Source organism: Salvelinus fontinalis, chromosome 27 (assembly GCF_029448725.1).
Source record: "Salvelinus fontinalis isolate EN_2023a chromosome 27, ASM2944872v1, whole genome shotgun sequence".
Classification (NCBI taxonomy): Eukaryota; Metazoa; Chordata; class Actinopteri; order Salmoniformes; family Salmonidae; genus Salvelinus; species Salvelinus fontinalis.
The window spans coordinates 19,039,683-19,061,694 of record NC_074691.1 but is presented as its reverse complement, the minus strand read 5'-3'; the positions used below and the strand labels follow the sequence as shown (position 1 = coordinate 19,061,694).

At 42.8% G+C, this 22,012-nt stretch overlaps 1 protein-coding gene across 3 annotated transcripts in view; it reads left to right on the top strand.

Moving 5' to 3' along the window:
• The window catches only part of LOC129825236 (potassium channel subfamily K member 2-like), a 53,382-nt gene that overhangs the window by 9,423 nt on the left and 21,947 nt on the right, over positions 1-22,012 (top strand). For 2 of the 3 annotated variants that reach the window (XM_055885158.1, XM_055885156.1), the window contains exons 3-7: positions 1,844-1,961; positions 5,633-5,692; positions 12,677-12,837; positions 18,900-19,119; positions 19,379-19,518. In XM_055885158.1, the coding sequence (XP_055741133.1) occupies positions 1,844-1,961; positions 5,633-5,692; positions 12,677-12,837; positions 18,900-19,119; positions 19,379-19,518 (699 nt within the window). The remainder of the gene's footprint in view (positions 1-1,843; positions 1,962-5,632; positions 5,693-12,676; positions 12,838-18,899; positions 19,120-19,378; positions 19,519-22,012) is intronic. The other variant, XM_055885157.1, reaches the window with a different exon arrangement.

The following is a 22,012-nucleotide window of genomic DNA, read 5'->3' as shown; positions in this document are numbered from 1 at the left end:
TATATATGGATGCAGAAGAAATATACAAATCCAATGGTACAACCCATAAATCTGTCGCTCAAACACACAATGTTTAAAATGGGTTAGAAGTCAGTGAGACTCATTGGGTTAAACTCCTGTTACAAAGTGTTTGTGTGTGGTGTGTAGCATGCAGCCTAGCCTGTGTAGGTGCTGATTGTGAAGTATCAGGACCATGGACAGTGCTCTGTGCTGTTTCCTATGCTGAGGTGTGGGGCCTGGCTTTAATGCTACAGTACATAATAATAGCAATGGAACACAGAGTCCCTGGTCTAGCTGCATGCTTCATGCCTGCTTTGCAGTTATGTCACCTTAATTTATTTATTCAAGTGCACATCTCAGATAAAATCAGATTTGAGATGAATGTGATATGATTGCAAGCAGGCAATCATAGAATGTGGGAGATGAAAGAAACCTCCCAATGTGCCTGTGAAGGACTTAAATCAGATCAAACATTTCATCTGAAGTCCTAATGATTTCCACCAGCTCACCAAATTGTCTCCTTTTTCTTTCTTTTGTCTTTCTGCTATGACTCTTTCTGCAGGACAGTGCCTTAGTACAACTAAGTTTGAGAATACCCGCTCTAGGACACATAATGACAAAATCCATTTAATCCAACAAAAGCAGCATTTAAGGCTCCAACTCTCAAAAGACTCAGATTGATGTTTATTTAAGTTATTGATTGGTTAACGGGACTGGTATGGAAGCAGTAGAGCTGTGTTTAGACTTCACTTGTCTTTCTATGTTTGCTCTGGGACACATGGATGCCCATGGATTATCAGTGACTGGGCGTTCGTTAAGCCCTCTGGTTTCCTCTGTGTTTGTTACAGTGGTATTTCCCTCCTGGACACACACAAGGATGTCCAGACATGTTTGTTAGAGCAGGGCTAAACCCACTAATGAGATATGTTAGGATTACAGAGTATTGTCGCCATCTAACATTTCGAGCTGTTTTAGGGGGATTATAGGGGATGAAGCATGCTCTGACTCCACTGGCGCTGGCTGAAACGTTATGGACGTCTGAAGGAGTTGTGAGTGTGCTTGACAAAGCTTTGACTTTAGCTCAACCTATGCATGACCACAATTTCTCACCCGACAGCACATTCTCCTTAGATCCTCTAAATTTCTGTCTGTCTGTCTGTCTGTCTGTCTGTCTGTCTGTCTGTGTGTGTGTGTGTGTGTGTGTGTGTGTGTGTGTGTGTGTGTGTGTGTGTGTGTGTGTGTGTGTGTGTGTGTGTGTTCTGTCTCCATCAGATGACTTCCCTCTCTATCTCTCCTGAGATAAGACTAGTGTTCTGAGTGAGTTTACACTCTGCTGCTCTATTCCTTATGCAACAGGCTGGGATCTGACAGGACAGTCACGCACAAAGACTACTGGGAGTTTCCAGTCACAGCTAACACACACACACACACACACACACACACACACACACACACACACACACACACTAGCGGCCGCGGGGCCATATGCGCAGCGTGTAGTCTGAGTGCAGGGAGAGGCGGCTCTGGTAGTGATTGAATGCAGAATGAAAAGGCTTGTTTCCCAGCATGTGGTGCATCTACCATAAGAGCAGACTCATGCACACACGTGCACACCAGATCCTGCACACACATGTGCTCTACTGTACACATACACAAACGCAATAATGCATGCAGACACACACACACACACACACACACACACACACACACACACACACACACACACACACACACATTAGGAGGTATTATCCTACTTGAGTGGAGTGTGTTTATATTAATGTTTGTGTTTGTGTAAGTATGTGTGTGACGCTTAACCCTAAACTGCTGTTCTCTGTCTCGTCAGCAAGTGATCTCTGCCATCAGAGCGGGCGTCAACCCATCAGCGAACTCATCCAATCAGACAAGTCTGTGGGACCTAAGCTCCTCCTTTTTCTTCGCTGGCACTGTCATCACCACTATTGGTGAGTTTGATCAATAATCAGTACTCTCTGATCCATAATCAACCATCAGCCAGACTTATATGTTATCAATGCTGTGTCAACGCTATATACATTTTTCCACTGGTAACCTTCAGCCAGGCTGTTAAAGCAGTGGTACTTTCTAAATAAATCAATCAGAATATCCAAATAAAATAAAATTGTATTGTTTGCATACACATATTGAGCAGATGTTATTGCGGGTGTAACAAAATGTTTGTGTTCCTAGCTCTAACAGTGCAGTTATACACTGTATATACTGTATATGTATACTCCGGACTCCGACATTGCTCATCCTAATATTTCTATATTTCTTAATTCCATTATTTTACTTTTTAGATTTGTATATATATATATATATATATATATATATATATATTTACTGTATACAGTGGCTTGCAAAAGTATTCACCCCCCTTGGCATTTTTCCTATTTTGTTGCCTTACAACCTGGAATTAAAATGGATTTTGGGGGGGGTTTGTATCATTTGATTTACACAACATGTCTACCACTTTGAAGATGCAAATATTTTTTATTGTGGAACAAACAAGAAATACGACAAAAAAAAATGAAAACTTGAGCGTGCATAACTATTCACCCCACCAAAGTCAATACTTTGTAGAGCTATTACAGCTGCAAGTCTCTTGGAGTATCTCACTATAAGCTTAGCACGTCTAGCCACTGGGATTTTTGCCCATTCTTCAAGGCAAAACTGCTCCAGCTCCTTCAAGTTGGATGGGTTCCGCTGGTGTACAGCAATCTTTACGTCATACCACAGATTCTCAATTGGATTGAGGTCTGGGCTTTGACGAGGCCATTCCAAGACATTTAAATGTTTCCCCTTAAACCACTTGAGTGTTGCTTTTGCAGTATGCTTAGGGTCATTGTCCCCCTTCTCAAATCTCTGAAACAGGTTTCCGTCAAGAATTTCACTGTATTTAGCCCCATCCATCATTCCTTCAATTCTGACCAGTTTCCCAGTACCTGCCAATGAAAAACATCCCCACAGCATGACGCTGCCAACACCATGCTTCACTGTGGGGATGGTATCTCAGGGTGATGAGAGGTGTTGGGTTTGCGCCAGACATAGCGTTTTCCTTGATGGCCAAAAAGCTCAATTTTACTCTCATCTGACCATTGTACCTTCTTCCATATGTTTGGGGAGTCTCCCACATGCCCTTTGGCGAACACCAAACATGTTTGCTTATTATTTTCTTTAAGCAATGGCTTTTTTCTGGACACTCTTCCATAAAGCCCAGCTCTGTGGAGTGTACAGCTTAAAGTGGTCCTATGGACAGATACTCCAATCTCTCTCTGTTATCTTCTGTCTCTTTGTTACCTCTCTGATTAGTCTCCTCCTTGCCTGGTCCGTGAGTTTTGGTGGGCGGCCCTCTCTTGGCAGGTTTGTTGAGGTGCCATATTCTTTCCATTTTTAATAATGGATTTAATGGTGCTCCGTGGGATGTTCAAAGTTTTTGATATTTTTTTTATAACCCAACCCTGATCTTTACTTCAACTTTGTCCCTGACCTGTTTGGAGAGATCCTTGGTTATCATAGTACCGCCTGCTTGGTGGTGCCCCTTGCTTAGTGGTGTTGCAGACTTTCAGAACAGGTGTATATATACTGAGATCATGTGACAGATCATATGACACTTAGATTGCACACAGGTGAACTTTATTTAACTAATTATGTGACTTCTGAAGGTAATTGGTTGCACCAGATCTTATTTAGGGGCTTCATAGCAAAGGGGGTGAATACATATGCACGCACCACTTTTCATTAAAAAAAATAAAAAATAGATTCACATGTGTATGTCCATTACATGAAATCCAAATAAAAATCAATTTAAATTACAAGTTGTAATGCAACAATATAGGAAAAACGCCAAGGGGGTGAATTCTTTCGCAAGGCACTGTATATATACAAAATTATGCGGACACCCCTTCAAATTAGTGGTTTCGGCTATTTCAGCCACACCCGTTGCTGACAGGTGTATAAAATTGAGCACACAGACATGGAATCTCCATAGACAAACATTGGAGTGTAGAATGGCCTTACTGAGGGGCTCAGTGACTTTGAACGTGGCACCGTCATAGGATGCCACCTTTCCAACAAGTCAGTTCATAAAATTTCTGCCCTGCTAGAGCTGCCCCGGTCAAGTGCTGTTATTTTGAAGTGGAAACGTCTAGGAGCAACAACGGCTCAGCCGCGAAATGGTAGGCCACACAAGCTCATAGAACGGGACCACCAAGTGCTGTAGCGCGTAAAAATTGTCTGTCCTCGGTAGCAACACTCACTACCGAATTCCAAACTGCCTCTGGAAGCAACGTTAGCACAATAACTGTTCGTCTGGAGCTTCATGAAATGGGTTTCCATGGCCAAGCAGCCGCACACAAGCCTAAGATTACCATGCGCAATGCCAAACGTGGGCTGTAGTGGAACGCTTGCCGCCATTTGACTCTGGAGCAGTGGAAACGCGTTCTTTGGAGTGATGAATCACGTTTCACCATCTGTCAGTCCGACGGACTAATCTAGGTTTGGCGAATGCCAGGAGAATGCTACCTGACCGAATGCATAGTGCCAACTGTAAAGTTTGTCACTATGAGGAGGGATAATGGTCTGGGGCTGTTTTTCATGGTTTGGGCTAGGCCCCTTGGTTCCAGTGAAGGGAAATCTTAACGCTACAGCATACAATGATATTCTAGACATTTCTGTGCTTCAAATTTTGTGGCAACAGTTTGGGAAAGGCCCTTTCCTGTTTCAGCATGACAATGCCCCTGTGCACAAAGCAATGTCCATAGAGAAATGTTTTGTCGAGATCGGTGTGGAAGAACTTGACTGGTCTGCACAGAGCCCTGACCTCAACCTCATTGAACACCGTTGGGATGAATTGAAACGCCGACTGCGAGCCAGGCCTAATCGCCCAACATCAGTGCCCGACCTCACAAATGTTCTTGTGGCTGAATGGAAGCTTTGATGCACTGGTACTGACCTCGCCTTCTGGATGGTAGTGGGGTGAACAGGCCGTGGCTCGGATGGCTGAGGTCCTTTGAACGTTTTGACCTTCCTGTGACACCGAGTGCTGTAAATGTCAAGGAGGGCAGGCAGTGTGCCCCCGGTGATGCATTGGGCAGACCTCACCACCCTCTGGAGAGCCCTGCGGTTGAGGGGGGTGATACAGCTCTACAGGATGCCCACAATGGTGCATCTGTAAAAGTCAAATATCTTCAGTCTCCTGGGGTTGAAGAGGCGCTGTTGCACCTTCTTCATCACACTGTCTGTATGGGTCGACCATTTCAGATTGTTAGAGATGTGTAAGCTGAGGAACTTGAAGCTTTTTGCCTTCTCCACTGCGGTCTACCATTGTTGTGTCATCTGGAAACTTGATGATTGAGTTGCAGATATGCGGGGCCATGCAGTCATGGGTGAATAGGGAGCACAGGAGGGGGCTAAGCATGTACCTTTGTGGGGCCCCTGTGTGTTGTTGCCTACCTTCACCACCTGGGGGCGGCCCGTCAAGAAGTCCAGGACCCAGTTGCACAGGGCAGGGTTCAGACCCAGGGCCTCAAGCTTAATGATGAGCTTGGAGGGTATTATGGTGTTGAAGGCTGAGCTGTAGACAATGCATTCTTACATAGGTATTCTTCTTTTCCAGATTGGATAGGGCAGTGTGCAGTGCGATGGCGATTGCGTCACCCGTGGATCTATTGGGGCGGTAAGCAAATTGCAGTGGATATGATCCTTAACTAGCCTCTCAAAGCACTTCATGACAGAAGTGAGTGCTACGGGCGATATTCATTTAGTTTAGTTACCTTCACTTTCTTGGGTACAGGAACAATTGTGGACATGTTGAAGCAAGTGGGGACAGCAGACTGGGATAGGGAGAGATTGAATATGTCTGTAAAGACTCCAGCCAGCTGGTCTGCGCATGCTCAGAAGACGCGGCTAGGGATGCCATCTGGGCCGGCAGCCTTGCAAAGGTTAACTCGCTTAAATTTCTTACTCACTTCGGCCACAGAGAACAAGAGCTCACAGTCCTTGGAAGTGGCAGTCGCCCACGTCGGCGGCACTGTGTTTTTCTCGAAGTGGATGAAGAAGGTGTTTAGTTTGTCTGGTAGAAAGACATCAGTGTCCGCGACGTGTCTGATTTTCCCTTTATAACACGTGATTGTCTGGAGTCCCTGCCACATACGTCTTGTGTGTGAGCCGTAGAATTGCAACTCCACTTTGTCTCTGTTCTGACGTTTTGCCTTTTTGATTGCCTTATGGAGGGCGTAACTGGACTGTTTGTACTGAACCATATTCTCAGTCACTTTGCCGTGTTTAAATGCAATGGTTCGCACTTTGTTTTGCGCGTATGCTGCCATCTATCCATGGTTTGTTGTTCGGATAGGTTTTAATCAACACGGTGGGAACAACATTCTCTATACACTTCCTGATGAACTCAGTCACCGTGTCAGTGTATATATTATTCTCAGAGGCAACCCGGAACATATCCCAGTCCGCGTGATCAAAACAATCTTGAAGCATCGATTCCGATTGGTCAGACCAGTGTTGAACAGGCCTATAGGAAGTGAAAGGTAGAATGGAGGCGTGATCTGATTTGCCCGAAGGGCGGGGGAGGGCCTTGTAGCCATCCCGGAAGGGAGAGTAGGAATGGTCAAGAATTTTTGATGCGCGAGTATTCTAGTGTGGATTCATGAATAATGGGGGTTCACTGAAGTGCGTAGTACTAACTGAGTGTAATTTCTAATCAACACCATACATACTAAGGGATTGTCATAAATCGCAAAGGTGGGTATGAGTCTGAATGTTTATATCTCTTCACAGCTTTGGCATTCCTCTTCCCGTCACTTTAATTGTCAGCTCCAGCTGTAAGAGCTTAGCTGCAGAAGGGAAAAAAGTGTGACACACACACACACACAGACACACGGAGCCGCCGCTAGTCTGATAGCTTGTCTGGAACGTGTGTCTGCTGGGCTCGGTTCCAAACCTTTTCCTAGGCACTTGACTTTGCGTCTTTAAATCAACATAAACATTCACCCTCAATGTGCTGTTTGTGTACCCACTAAGGGGAATGGTGGGAGAGAGTCAGATCTATAGTACCCTCCATTCGTGCTTTTCTGACATTTGATGATAGTCATCTGGGATGTGAGAACGAGTTCTATTTCTCCCTTCACTGCAGCACAAGTCTTGTGTATGCATGTTTGAGATTGCTGTTTGTTGGAACCAGGCAATGGTGTTCACTGACATAAGACTTCTAGATTTCCAACAAAAACTGCTCTAGTTTGAATGTTTTTTTATCTGCAGGAAAGTTTTGTCCTTTCAAGCTGTTTGATTTTGGATCTCTGTCTGACTAAACAACATCATGAAAGGATTTTTTATCCGTTTTTCTTTACAAATGTTTGTAAACTGCTTTGATGTTCTTTTGATTGCCTTTGTTTTCAAGGGGTTATCCACAGGTAATGTTACATATGCTTTAACTAGGGGAACTTCCTGTGAACTTGACAGACATAACACCACTTTAATGCTTTAACAATTAGTTTGTATAAAGTGGTCACACTTTATCTAGCCATTTAGACAATCTTCCCTGCCAACTGCTGCTTTTGCATATATGCAGCCATTGCTTAGTTCATTGAATAGAGGAGAGGTACAGTAGAAAGAATATAAAACACAATTAGGTGATTCATTTTCTCCCATTATCTTTTTCATCCCACTGCCCAGAAACAAAAGACTAGACTGGCAGACTTTCTCCAACAACGAAATGGCTCACAGTTCATCTACACTATAACAATTAAAGCCGTTTGGTTAAATCATGTTTATAACTAGCCTTATTCTATCTCTTTCTCTTTATCTCTGCTGCAGTTGCTTCTTTGAATCAATTAGAGATGGTTGAACAGAATCCTCTCTGATTAATTTACCTTATAATGATTAGTTTGGGAGATGTGGGGGTAGAAGAGGTCTAATTGGTTATCAGGCACTCTCTGGCTTTGCCTGGATTTCAATCTATCCAGGAAGTGAATTGAAACAACTCTGGATTGTATTGTTTTCTCTCTCTTTCTCTGTCTTTGCCATCTATATCTGTCAGTGAGGCAGAGGAAAACAATGCAATTCATCACAATGGTCTTTTCTCCTGGGAACCCCCATTTAGTCCTCCTCCTGTAGCCTGTCTCTCCTGTGAAGGCTGCATCTCCATGGTGGGAACATCAAACACCTCTCAGAGGATTTATCCCATCCTTAAGGCACAGAGCTGGTAAATGAGAGAGGTAGTTAACGTTGAAGGGTTAATAGTTCATTACAGTGTTCTGTTCTGGTGTTGTATCTAACGCTGCTTCTCCCCCAGATCTTGTACCCCCAAGTACTGTACACCAGAGACGAGAGGGTGAATTATCCACTTTAAGATAAATAATGGATACATAAATAATGGAACTTTTGGTATCCACATGGTGCCCACAAACATCATGAATCTTGAACCAAGTTTGCTGAACTCAGTATACAGTTACAGTAACTAGGCCATGGTATATCTGTTGTCACGCCTCCATAGGGGTTAAAATGTGTCTCAATAAAGCCTAACGAGCCTGTTCCCACTGTAAAGGCTAATGAAGCGGCTCACCTTAATAACCTTTTAGATCCTGCATCTCAAAGTGCATTCATTTCTAGAGCAGTGACGTCATTAAGCTTTTATTGTCCATTTTCAGTCCCACTGGTCCCACTGAGAGGGGCTATGGGCTACGACAGGTTGCTATGTGTGTTATTGCATACACTGTATTTTCTTGTTAATTATGCAAGTCCAAACATTAACGTTAGCACGTTGCTATTGCATGACTTGATGAATGATAACCTATTACAGTACAGATGTAGGATCTTCATTTTATCAACCTGTTGAAGAAGAACTCAGGAGAACTCTCCTGCAATGCTGGACATTTCAAATGTTTAGTGTAATTGAGGTTTAAAAAAGCTTCTGAAGTTTTTAATTCCCACTTTGAAATTTCGGACTTGATTTTTCCTTATGAAAAATGTATCAATCCCTGTAAAAATGTGAATGTTATTATAATAATTCACAATTCCTGTTGCTGCAGGATTATTTTCCAGCTGTAGCAAACTGGCTCAAATGAAGATGCTACATATGTGTGATGACACACTGTACTTGATGTGGAGAATGTGTGGATAATGGAGGTCTTGTCAGGTGTCATCACAGTTCTTACACACAGTGCACACACTGCCTCTTTAAGGCCTGAACACATTTTAATTGGTGATGTACTTTATTCAGTGTTAAAAATCTGAAGCCTCATTTAAAAACCCACAGTAAGCTATGCTCTAATATTCCAGCTTTAGCTTGTCAGACATGTCTATTGCTTTCTACCCCTCTCATTTTCTCTCTCTCTCAATTAAACATAATTTAATTGAAATGACGTGGAAACAACATTGATTCAACCAGTGTGTGCCCAGTGGGTAAGGATTATAGCTTTACTCTCTACACTACTCTCCCATCAAATGTCGTTGATACAGAGAGCAGAGGGTTACTCTTCAGTTGGACAGAAGTCAGTGACTGACAGCCTATAGTAATGTTTCACAATTTCCTCGCCATCTCCGGTGCTAAAAGGGGTTTCTCCTTCAGAAACTCTCCTGATTTCCTCCTCTCCTCCACTTTCCTCCACTCTCCATGTAGTCCTCTCTTTCATCCCATGAAAGGAGCCCTCCCTCCTGGGTAATGACAATAGCTACTGACCCTGGAAATGGGCTTCTCTCTCTCTCTCTCTCTCTCTGTCTGTCTGTCTGTCTGTCTGTCTGTCTGTCTGTCTGTCTGTCTCGTTAGATTCAATCAGACAGAGGAAATCTTAACCAGAGATTTTGCTGATGCTGAGAACAGGAAGTGTCAGCAAGTGCAATGATACAACACGTCTATTGGTTATTTCATTCAACATGCCAGACAGTGCTGATTGGCATCTGTCTCAAATAAATAAATAATGCATTTTTTTAAAGACAAATTTAAGACATGAAGTTAAAAAGCGAGATCAATATCTATCCTCCTCACCACATGCATTGGGTGTAATGACTAATGTTGTGTCCTGTTGAGTTCTGATTGTTTGAGTGCCACAATTAATGAGGCGTCATTGGTGTGTGTGTGTGGCATGTGACTGTCTGTCAGGAAGTGAAGCCACAGAGCCATTAGACTCTGCCCTGCAGGCCCTTCCTGTCCTGTCCTGGCTCAGGAGACTACAGTCTAAACAAGTGGAATTGGCTGATTGAATTGGCTCAGTTGGATGTAGCCTAAAGGGGGGTTGGCTTTTGGGAAATCTACTAATTTTAATGTAAAGTGGTGTAATAAAAAATATATATATTGTCCAAATATACAGTAGTTCCTTTACTATCTATTGAAATTCCAATGGCAATTGGATTTAGATTTTGTTACATCCACTGACTGTACATACAGTATTTAATGAGGAGAGTGATTCAGTGCTTTGAATGATAGTGTTAATGTGTCGTTCAGATTTTTGTAATTACTATAAGCTGTTTCAGACCAATGGGATTTTGAATGGCGCTGTTGTAGTACATGAAGGGATTTGTGAATGAGTGTTTAATTTGTTTAGTGCTAAGGGTTCTTTGAATGGGAATCATAATGGGGTTTGCCTGATATATGCATTTCTTACTGCAATGAGAAGGTGGATTTTCAACGGGGATCATTCACCACACTGAATACAGTAGTGCAGCCTAATTGGTTAAGTAAGTGTGTGCCTGTAGGGCCTTCCGAGTGGCGCAGCAGTCTAAGACACTGCATAACAGTGCTACCTGTGCCACTAGAGTCCAGGATGTGTTGCATCCAGCCACGACCTGGAGACCCATGGGGCGGTGCACAATTGGCCCAGCGCCGTCCGGGTTAGGGGAGGGTTTGGCTGGCAGGGATGTCCTTGTCCCACCGTGCACCAGCGACACCTGTGGTGGGCTGGGCTCAGTGCACGCTGACATGTTGCCAGGTGTACAGTGTTTCCTCTGACACAATGGTGCGGCTTCCAGCTTCCTGGTTAAGTGGGCATTGTGTCAAGAAGCAGTGCAGCTTGGTTGGGTTGGATTGTGTTTCGGAGGACGCATGGCTCTCGACCTTCGACTCTCCTGAGTCCATACGGGAGTTACAGCGGTGAGACAAGACTGTAACTACCAATTGGATACCATGAAATTGGGGAGAAAAAAGGAGTGTATGTGTGTAATGCAATGAGCACAGGTCTGCAGTGTGAGCTCCTGGAGGAGAAATGAGAGGAGGGTGTATGTGAATTATAGATGTGGCACTGGCTTGCTGATCCTTGTGATTAGGCTCTCTCTACCCCTCTCAGTCAGTTAGTGTAAAAGTCCCTCTACTCATTCTCTCAGACTGGTTAATGCCAGCTTTCAGTTGACATGATCATGATCTGCTTTGTCTTCACATCCTAAATCACACAGTTCCTGTTGCAATTGCTTGAATGAGTTTTTGTCAAAACATGGATGTTTTTAAGTCAAGGCACTGGAGCACTCAAAAATCATGCTGGGATTATGAGGTATTCATGATTCTTTCAAGATATTTTCCTGATCCAAAAGTTGAAGGGTCAGACAGGACTGTCGTTTCGTCATCACCTGACGTCCCCCTAAAAGTGGTATTTTAATGGAATCTTAACTGACAGATTTACACTGAGTGTACAAAACATTAGGAACACCTTCCTATTATTGAGTTGCACCCACTTTTGCCCTCAGAACAGCCTCAATTTGTCAGGGCATGGACTCTACAAGATTTCGAAGCATTCCACAGGGAAGCGGGCCCATGTTGACTCCAATGCTTCCCACAGTTGTGTCAAGTTGGCTGGTTGTCCTTTGGGTTGTGGACCATTCTTGATACACACAGGAAACTGTTGAGCATGAAAAACCCAGCATCGTTGCAGTTCTTGACACACTCCAACCGATGCGCCTGGCACATTAACCCTCTGAATGGCACACATACACAATCCGTCTCAATTGTCTCAAGGCTTAAAATAATTATTTAACCGGTCTCCTCCCTTATATCTACACTGATTGAAGGGGATTTAACAAGTGACATCAATAAGGGATCATAGCTTTCAGCTGGATTCACTTGATCAGTCTTCACCTGGTCACAGAGCGTTTTGTACACTTAGTGTGTATTTTAATCCGTTTTTCTTCACGCCTATCCTATAGAATCACTGTGTGTGCTGAATTTCACCCCAGCTGAGCAGCAAATATAGAATATATTAATTAGTAGCTCCTCTTGGTTAAGGGAAACCAATTAACTGAAATACACTCAATTCAATCCTCAGTAGGTCACACGGCAAGATCTGAATAGTTCATTTAAATTGTTTCTTGGAATACCTCATATACTTTAGAAACAATTTGTCCGTTTGGTTCAGTCTTGGTAATGAGAATAATTGGCTGGAATATAAAAACCTGCTGCCGGTGCCCAGGACTGCATGGAGCTGAGAATCCATTGTCTAATTCAGGGTTTCCCAAACTCTGTCCTGGCCCCTACACACTACACAGCTGATTCAAACAACCAACTCATCATCAAGCTTTGATTATTTTAATCAGCTTTGTAGTGTGAGGGCAAAAAACAAAAACGTGGGGGGGGGGGGCAGGACCGAGTTTAAGAACCCCTGGTCTAGTTAACATCTTCCTGTGTGTTTGTGTGTGGGTGTGGGTGTATGATCGCTCTTCTCTCTAGGCTTTGGGAACATCGCTCCCCACACGGAGGGGGGACGTATCTTCTGTATCATCTATGCCCTCCTGGGAATCCCCCTCTTTGGCTTCCTGTTGGCTGGTGTTGGAGACCAGCTTGGAACCATCTTTGGGAAAGGCATCAACAGAGTGGAGAAGATAGTTGGGGTGAGTTTTAAATGTTTCATATCTGTTTGTGTCTCAGTCCTGGCATCCATAGCTCCGTCTATGAATTTGTGGGTGGTTACATTCCCCTATGCTCATCTCTCAGCTTACCAAACAAAGTGACAGTTGCAAGATATGTTGTGTGCAGACAACCCATAATAATGGACATGCATACAGTCAGGTCCAAAATGATTGGCATCCTTGATAAAGATGAGCAAAACATATTGTGTAATACAGATTCTGAGCTATATTGTATGCTTAATGTTTTTTGAATATTACATTATTTTATACTAATGCAATTGCTCAGAGAAAGAGATTGTGGTATTTTTTTCTCTCAAAAAGCAGATGTAATGCAGATGTAAAAATTATTGGCACCCTGTTTTCAATACCTTTCAATACCTCACCTTGCGAGGATAACAGCACTGAGCCTTTTTCTAAAATGATTTATGAGATTGGAGAACACATTGGGAGGGATCTTGACCATTCCTCCATACAGAATCTTTGAATCCTTCGTTCCAGACCCTTGATGTCCTTTTTCTGCTCTTATGGATTGCCCTCTTCTATTCAAACCACAGCTTTTCAATGGGGTTCAAGTCCAGAGACTGAGATGGTCATTGCAAAATGTTGATTGGCAGAGGCAACCAGGTTTTTGTAAAAAATTGTCCTGGTACTGGATAAAGTTTATGATGCTGTTGACCTTAACAAGGGCCTTAGGACCAGTGGAAGCAAAATAGCCCCATAACATCAAAGATCCACCACCCTATTTTACAGTAGGTATAGGGTCATTTTCTTCTTATGCATCCTTATTTCGACGCCAAACTCACCACTGGTGTGCATGGCCAAAGTGTTATATTAACATGTCATCTGACCATAGCACCGGTTCCAATCCAAGTGTCAATGCCGTTTTAGCAAGTCATCCATTTTTGTTGGATGACATGAAAATGAGAGTTCTTTGTCCACACACACACACACTAGTGGTTGAGTATTTGTTTTTACCTAACCAGCTTCTACACCCCCCCAGTTAATTTCCAATGCATGAGGAGATTTTCAATGCAGAAGTAGTTTGACCATCGCTGTCCATCACTGAGCTGCGTGTTCTTGAGCTGATAAAAGAAAAATGCATTATTTAGGTTGCCATGACAATGGCTTCTGGAGACCACGTTTACAATACAGACTATTTGAGTGGTTACCAAGCTCACATGAGAATATGGATTTTTTTTACCATACGTATAGTATCTCTCCCTCTGGACTGAATATTAACAGCAATACTACAAGAGTCAAAAGAAGAGCTTGGATGTGTTGCTGTAGCAAAAATGTACAGCCTTTATTAATGACAGTAAGGAGAGTCTTTCCCTCACTGGAGGAGACCTATCACCAAGGTACTCTGCTCTTACTGTTAACTGCACACACACACAGTGTGATTAGAGAGGACCATTTCTCAGCCAGGAAGACACATACTCTATAAATGGAACAAGAGCACAGTTTTATAGTGAGTCATTCATCTTCCCCTCCCTGCCCACCTACAACGACTCACAACGAGGTACAGTGAGCCGCACCAATCCAAAACCAGCCACAAGGAGGGGCATGTTAACCTGACTCACTGAGACAGCCACAATAGCTGTTTGATGATTTCTCTGTCCTTGTTGGAACTATTACATTGACTCCATAGTAGTGTTTTTCATTTGTTGCTACCTTGCTAGGCCGAAATTAAAATCTATATTTTCCCTGGGCCTATAGCTTCTTTGTTTATTAGTTACAGTAGGCATCTAATAGACCGCTCTCTTTAATTCTTTAATTGAAGGCTCTATAAGATGAGCTTTGATTGATGTGTTTCTCTGCTAGTGTTGCCCATAGGGAGCAACAGAGTAGTACGGTAGTACAGCATCCAGCAGGAGGGCCACTGTGAGTCTAAGCCCTTGGTTCGCGATAACTACTAAGCTAACCATGGGTCATTTAGCTATTTGATTTGAATTTTAGGACCCCTGTAGGTATAAAAACATGTATTTATTTATTATTTGATAGATTATTGAATTTGGCCTTTACTGCTATAGTCCATAGAAACCCATTGAATAACACATTCATAAATGGCAAAACAGGCAGTCAAAAAAGAAATCACGAGGAAGAAGGTTTTGAAGTGTCTGTCCTATATCTAGGAGATATAAGAAAACATTTTAGACCCAAATTAAGTCACTTTGGTTACCGTAAAACTTCAATTGAACACAGACTCAAATAGCCGCAAATAGGGCAATGGCACACATTTCATCACATAAACTCTGAGTCTAAATGAATTGTTAACGAGGATACCATGAATTGTTTACGAAGTTGTAACGGCTTTCCTCTTCCTCTTCATCAGAAGAGGAGGAGCAGGGATTGAACCAATATGCAGCGGATTGTGAAGACATGATTTATTAAAGAAAAAACACGAAAACACGAACTTGACTAATAAACTAACAAAACAACAAACGGTGTAGACAGATCTGGACGACGGACTCACATAACACACGAGAACGCACGAACAGGGAAAAAAGCCTACACATAAATGACACTGAACAAACAAACCGAAAACAGTCCCGTGTGGCGCAACGACATACACAAACACAGGAGACAATCACCCACACCGAACACTGTGAAAACACCTACCTAAATATGACTCTTAATTAGAGGAACGCCAAACACCTGCCTCTAATTAAGAGCCATACCAGGCAACCCATAAACCAACATAGAAACAGAAAACATAGAATGCCCACCCAAACTCACGTCCTGACCAACTAACACATATAACAAACTAACAGAAATAGGTCAGGAACGTGACAGAAGTTTAATGTTTGATTTGTTACATTAAATAATTCAGTGAAAGAACTGCTCGCCATTGGCTGCTTACAGCTAACTGATAAGCACAAAAATAGTCCACAACTTCGGGAGTAAAGACCAGATATTGTCTAATCGCCCGCTAGTGGCAAAATTATAAACTACCGAAAATGCACGGTCAAAGTGGAGAATAATTATAATAATTACGTTTTTTTTCTTCTCCTAAATAGAGGCATACTAAGACTAAAGAAACATGACACAGTGTGTAAATGATAACACATTAGTGCAGGAAATTAAGACATTTATTAAAATGCTGGAAGAGAATGTTAGAATTAAACAATTAACAATGCAAATCAGCAAAAGCTGTTTGCATTAAGGAAATAGATGCCTGGCTCAAATAGAGGCCTGTCACTAATATGCGCCTGTGTGGTGTTCAGTGATTCAAGCAAATTAACGCCCAGGCTATTAATTTAAGTTTTACGATTTGGCACTTTTACACCCTATTCACCTTTGTGTCGTTTTTACAGTGTGGTACTTGGTCACCTTCTAACAACTCTCCTAATGCTTGTGTGTGTTGAATGGCAAACAAGTGAGTTCTAATGTTACCTGTCGATGTTGGTGACTTATTCGTTTGTAGCTCGGTCTGGACAGTCACTTTTGTGAGAAGACATCTTTGAAATTATTACGTGGACGCCCACGTACTGGGAATTTGTGAGAGTCTACTCTTCGAAGGTGGGGAATTATGAGTTGCTAGCTTAAACGGTTTGAGTTTTACAGACAATTCCTTTGTCCGGATCTTGTTTCACAAGCCAATGTTGGAATAGGCAGAAAGAGGGGATTGAGCTACAGCCACTGCAAGCCATTTTTTACACTTGACATAACCCTAGTCGCTCTGGATAAGATCTTAAGTGCCCAGATTTTTCACCTAGTTGGCTTAGGATTCAAACCAGCGATCTTCCAGTTACTGGCCCAACGCTCTTAACCGCTAAACTACCACCTGCCCCCTGAGAAACTGTAAGTCTCATAAAAACACAGGAGCTATTCAATGTTTTAGAATTATATCACGTGTGACGCGTGGGCACGTCAATCGACTCTAGGGGGTTTTAAAAATAGCAATGAGCTGTGAAATATATATTATGCTTGGCAAGCGGCTATGGTCCATTCATCATCATTATTCCCTCCATATCAATATTTATTGTCAGGGTCCGAGGCTGGATTCAGTCCTGACTCTGACCTCTCTCTCTCTCTGGCCTCTAGCTGCTGTGCACTGTAAAACACAGTGGAACACATCACTGATGAGCTGATCTGAGGATGACCCTTCTTTAAGTTTCAGTCCCAGGGTCCCTGTTCTCATTCTTGTGTAACCCACTGTCTAGGGAAGGACAAGGCCAAGGAGTCTATCATGGAGTGTACACTTCAGTGTATTAAGAAGGTTTACTAGTGCTACAGACTGTCATATCCCTGTTACACCTGTGTTTCTATGGGTTTGAATGAAACTTTGTCCGACGATTGTGATGTTTGTGTTGCAATGTAGCCTACTGATGTAAGCCCACAGTGTTCCACTGCATCTCAGTGCAAGACGCGTCACTACAGTCCCTGGTTCGATTCCAGGCTGTATCACATCCGGCCGTGATTGGGAGTCCCATAGGGTGGCGCACAATTGGCCCAACATCGTCCGGGTTTGGCCAGGGTAGGCCGTCATTGTAAATAAGAATTTGTTCTTAACTGACTTGCCTAAATAAAATAAAAGCTTGTTAAATAAAAGTTAAAAAATAAAATAGCCTGATGGCCTGATGGCATACAGTGGAGCACAGCATGACTTGATCTGTAAGGGACATGAGGTCAGTAAATCTCATTGGCCGACCCACTGAGTGTGTGACATTCAAAAAACACTGGACATATATTCCAGGAAAAAGGCCAACACAAGGAAATGACTCATGTCATTGTGAAGTGACTGGAGAAAGGCCTTGTTAAAGACTGAGGGCTCTATTTTCGGCTGGCGCCAAGGAGGTGCTAGTGTCAAATACACGCTCCTTGGAAATTTCGACATGTAAAAGCCAGAGCTTTGCTATTTTCCAACCCTGGCGCCAGGGATGGTAATTTACCTGTCTTATATCAGCTCGTTTGCGCTGAGGTGGGAAAGGCGGAAATATTTGACCTGTGTCCGTAGATACATGTGCCAATTTCAAGCAGTGCTACTGGTGATATTAAGACTCACCAAAAGCTGGTCTTTGCAGTAACGCAATTGGTTATGGCATCGATTTTGCCTAATCAATAGACTATAACCAATCTTTTATTGAAATATGACGAGCAGTTAAACAGTGAACAGACATTCCTGCTTTTTCTTTATATCGGACATTATTTTTGTCCATGCAGCTCCTTTGAAAAGTTGGGATGTGCATAAAACCCTCCATAGTCTACGTAGCCTTGTCTGTATTATATGCCCATGGGAAGCAATTATGGTGCCTGTTACTGTATTTAGACATAGCCTATTTAAAACAAGTTGTTTCATTTTATTAGAATTTGATAAGAATTATACATTGTCTTTTTTCATCAAAAGCCTAGTGAATTGAATCATGCCTATTGACTACATTTGGCATGTCTATGTCCAGACTGAAAATGACAGTAGGCCTAGCCCCTATATCAGCGTGAAGGCTATAGCCCATGTTTAACAATGTATTTCCATACTGAAGCAATGCAATAAGAACAATGTGGACTGAAAACATGTTCAACATATTTAGCAAATATGGGGCAGGCTATTTAAAGAACTGCATTTGGTTTGTTAAAATAGAGCCCTGGATGTTTTTATAATGTTTTTCAAATGTTCAATTCCTTACCTAATTATGTCATGCATAATTAATTTGAAGATTGTTTTTAGACCTTAAGTGTTGGCGTCTGCTGATTTAAAAGAAAATATGCCGAAATTAAATTGCACAATACTGACACCCGCAGACATAATAGATACAGCCATTCAAAAACAGATACTCTAGATACAGATATGCCCTAAAAAAATGTTTTTTTAAATGTATAAAAAATATGCTCACACACACATATACATACACTGCAGCGCCATTATAATCCAACTGTTTTGTTAGTATTCATAGCCTCCTCTTCACCTCTTCCCCCCTCTCTGCTTGTTGGTACTTGCTGTCTTTCAAACCTCTGCAGTCTTCCCACGTTCCATTGCCATGTTTATTTATTAATATCTTTATCCATCTCTTTATTCATTTGTTTATCTATTCTACCCTGCCTCCCAGTCTCTCCCTCAAAAGTGGAAAGTGAGCCAGACCAAGATCAGGGTGATCTCCACCGTGATCTTCATCCTGTTTGGCTGTGTCCTCTTCGTGGCGTTGCCAGCGGTCATCTTTAAACACATAGAGGGCTGGAGTACGCTGGAATCCATCTACTTTGTGGTCATCACCCTCACCACCATCGGCTTCGGCGACTTTGTGGCCGGTGAAAAAGGTCTTGAAAAAGGTATTTGTTGTATGTTCCTCCTCTGCTATCCCGCCTTCTGTGTCTTAGAAAGAGTTTGTTTGAAATCACACGTGTGCTTAATCTACTGAGACAAAACGTGATTTCTGTACCCTTCTTCACAATAGAAGATCAATAATCAATACTCTGTGTGACATAGCCTCTCTCTCCTTCGCTCTCTTTCTGCTCTCTGGCTAGAGGTGTGATATCACTAAAAGCTTGTATAGTCTTTATTAGATGTGTGTCTGTCTCCTCCCAATAGGTGGTTCTGAAATAGAGTATCTGGACTACTACAAGCCTGTGGTGTGGTTCTGGATCCTGATTGGTCTAGCCTACTTTGCTGCCGTGCTCAGTATGATAGGAGACTGGTTCAGAGTAATCTCCAAGAAAACCAAGGAGGAGGTACGTGATGTGTGTGGAAATCAGTGCACCAAACCACAATACACAGTCACAGATACTTCCTATAGATAATTTCAGAAGCTATACTATAGGTATCCTATACCATAAGTATCTGTGGTACACTGGTAATCACTGCATGTTGAAATGTGGAAGGGAACCAAATTGGGAAGATCACAGCTAAGAACAAACGTTCCCAGAACTTTAGAGAGCATTCCCTTAAGTCTCATTAGGTCATTTCTCAGACATGTTTCCATGATGTGCAAGGAATGTTTCCAAGAGACCATTTTTTTATGTCAAATGTTCTCAGAACATAAGATATTAATCAAATCAAATCACATTTTATTTGTCACACGCGCCGAACACAACAGGTGTAGACCTTACAGTGAAATGCTTACTTACAAGTCCTTAAAAACTTCTTAAAGCATTGTTGGTTAAGAAAAAAAAGTGTTAAGTAAAAAATAGACAATAAAAGTAACAAATAATTAAAGAGCAGCAGTAAGAATAACAATAGCGAGGCTATATACAGGGGGTACCGGTACAGAGTCAATGTGCAGGGGCACCAGTTAGTCAAGCTAATTGAGGTAATATGTACATGTAGGTAGAGTAGCAGCAGCAAAAAAGAGGGGTCTGGGTAGCCCTTTGATTAGCTGTTCAGGAGTCTTATGGCTTGGGGGTAGAAGCTGTTAAGAAGCCTTTTGGACCTAGACTTGGCGCTCTGGTACCGCTTACCGTGCGGTAGCAGAGAGAACAGTCTATGACTAGGGTGGCTGGAGACAATTTTTAGGGCCTTCCTCTGACACCGCCTGGTATAGAGGTCCTGGATGGCAGGAAGCTTGGCCTCAGTGATGTACCGGGCCGTACACACTACCCTCTGTAGTGCCTTGCGGTCGGAAGCAGAGCAGTTGACATACCAGGCAGTGATGCAACCAGTCAGGATGCTCTCGATGGTGCAGCTGTAGAACCTTTTGAGGATCTGGGGACCCATGCCAAATATTTCTAGTCTCATGATGGGGAATAGGCTTTGTCGTGCCCTCTTCACGACTGTCTTAGTGTGTTTGGACCATGATAGTTTGTTGGCGATGTGGACACTCTCAACACAGGTTGAGAGCTTCAAGGAACTTGAAGCTCTCAACCTGCTCCACTGCAGCCCCGTCAATGAGAATGGGGGCGTGCTCGGTCCTCCTTTTCCTGTAGTCCACAGTCATCTCCTTTGTCTTGATCACATTGAGGGAGAGGTTGTTGTCCTGGCACCAAACGGCCAAGTCTCTGACCTCCTCCCTATATTCTGTCTCATCGTTGTTGGTGATCAGGCCTACCACTGCTGTGTCATCGTCAAACTTGATGATGGTGTTGGAGTCATGCCTGGCCATGCAGTCATTAGTGAACAGGGAGTACAAGAGGGGAATGAGCACGCACCCCTGAGGGCCCCCGGGGTTGAGGATCAGCACGGCGGATGTATTGTTACCTATTGTTAAGAGAATTATGTTCTCAATGTTCATAAACTGAACTTCAATTAACTACTCAGTCTGCAACCCAGAATTTGTAAGATACTGGTTGAAATGAAAACAGACAGAGGCCCAGCCTACAATAGTCAAATGTTTATTCACGAGAGCGCTCCCCCCGTTGTACAAACCCATCCGTTTTATACTGGCTCCTTACGCACATACCTTCACACACAAACAGTAGATATCCTATGCACATAATGTTATACTACCAAAGTCTCTCAGTGGCCTAGCTGACCTGAGACCTTGAGAAATCCTCCCTGTCCTCCTAAGTTTTCTCACTTCCTGCCAGGTGGGTTCAAACACAGTCTATCTGTTCTCGGTATCTTTCTTCAGCCCCCCCCCCCCCATACAAGTTCAAATCCTGAGCTACGCCTTGCTCAGACAGTCTGGGTTTTTCCACTATACAGATACATTGTTTTAACCTAATTCTGACTAAAACTACACACATCATCAGAATATAATTTTATAATTCTAATCAATTTCATACAAGTATATGGTTTCAGGGTGGAATATTCTAATCATTAATTTAAACATATAAATTCCGTTATCACCTACCTTTACCACCTGGGGGCGGCCTGTCAGGAGGTTCAGGATTCAGTTGCAGAGTGAGGTGTTTAGGCTCAGGGTCCTTAGCTTAGTGATGAGCTTTGAGGGCACTATGGTGTTGAACGCTGAGCTGTAGTCAATGAATAGCATTCTCACATAGGTTTTCCTTTTGTCCAGGTTGGGAAAGGGCAATGTTGAGTGCATTAGAGATTGCATCATCTGTGGATCTTTTGGGGCAGTATGCAAATTGGAGTGTGTCTAGGGTTTCTGGGATACTGGTGATGATGTGAGCCATGACCAGCCTTTCAAAGCACTTCATGGCTACAGACGTGAGTGCTACAGGTTGGTAGTCTTTTAGGCAGGTTACCTTAGTCTTCTTGCGCACAGGGACTATGGTGGTCTGCTTGAACCATGTTGGTATTAAAGACTCAGTCAGGGACAGGTTG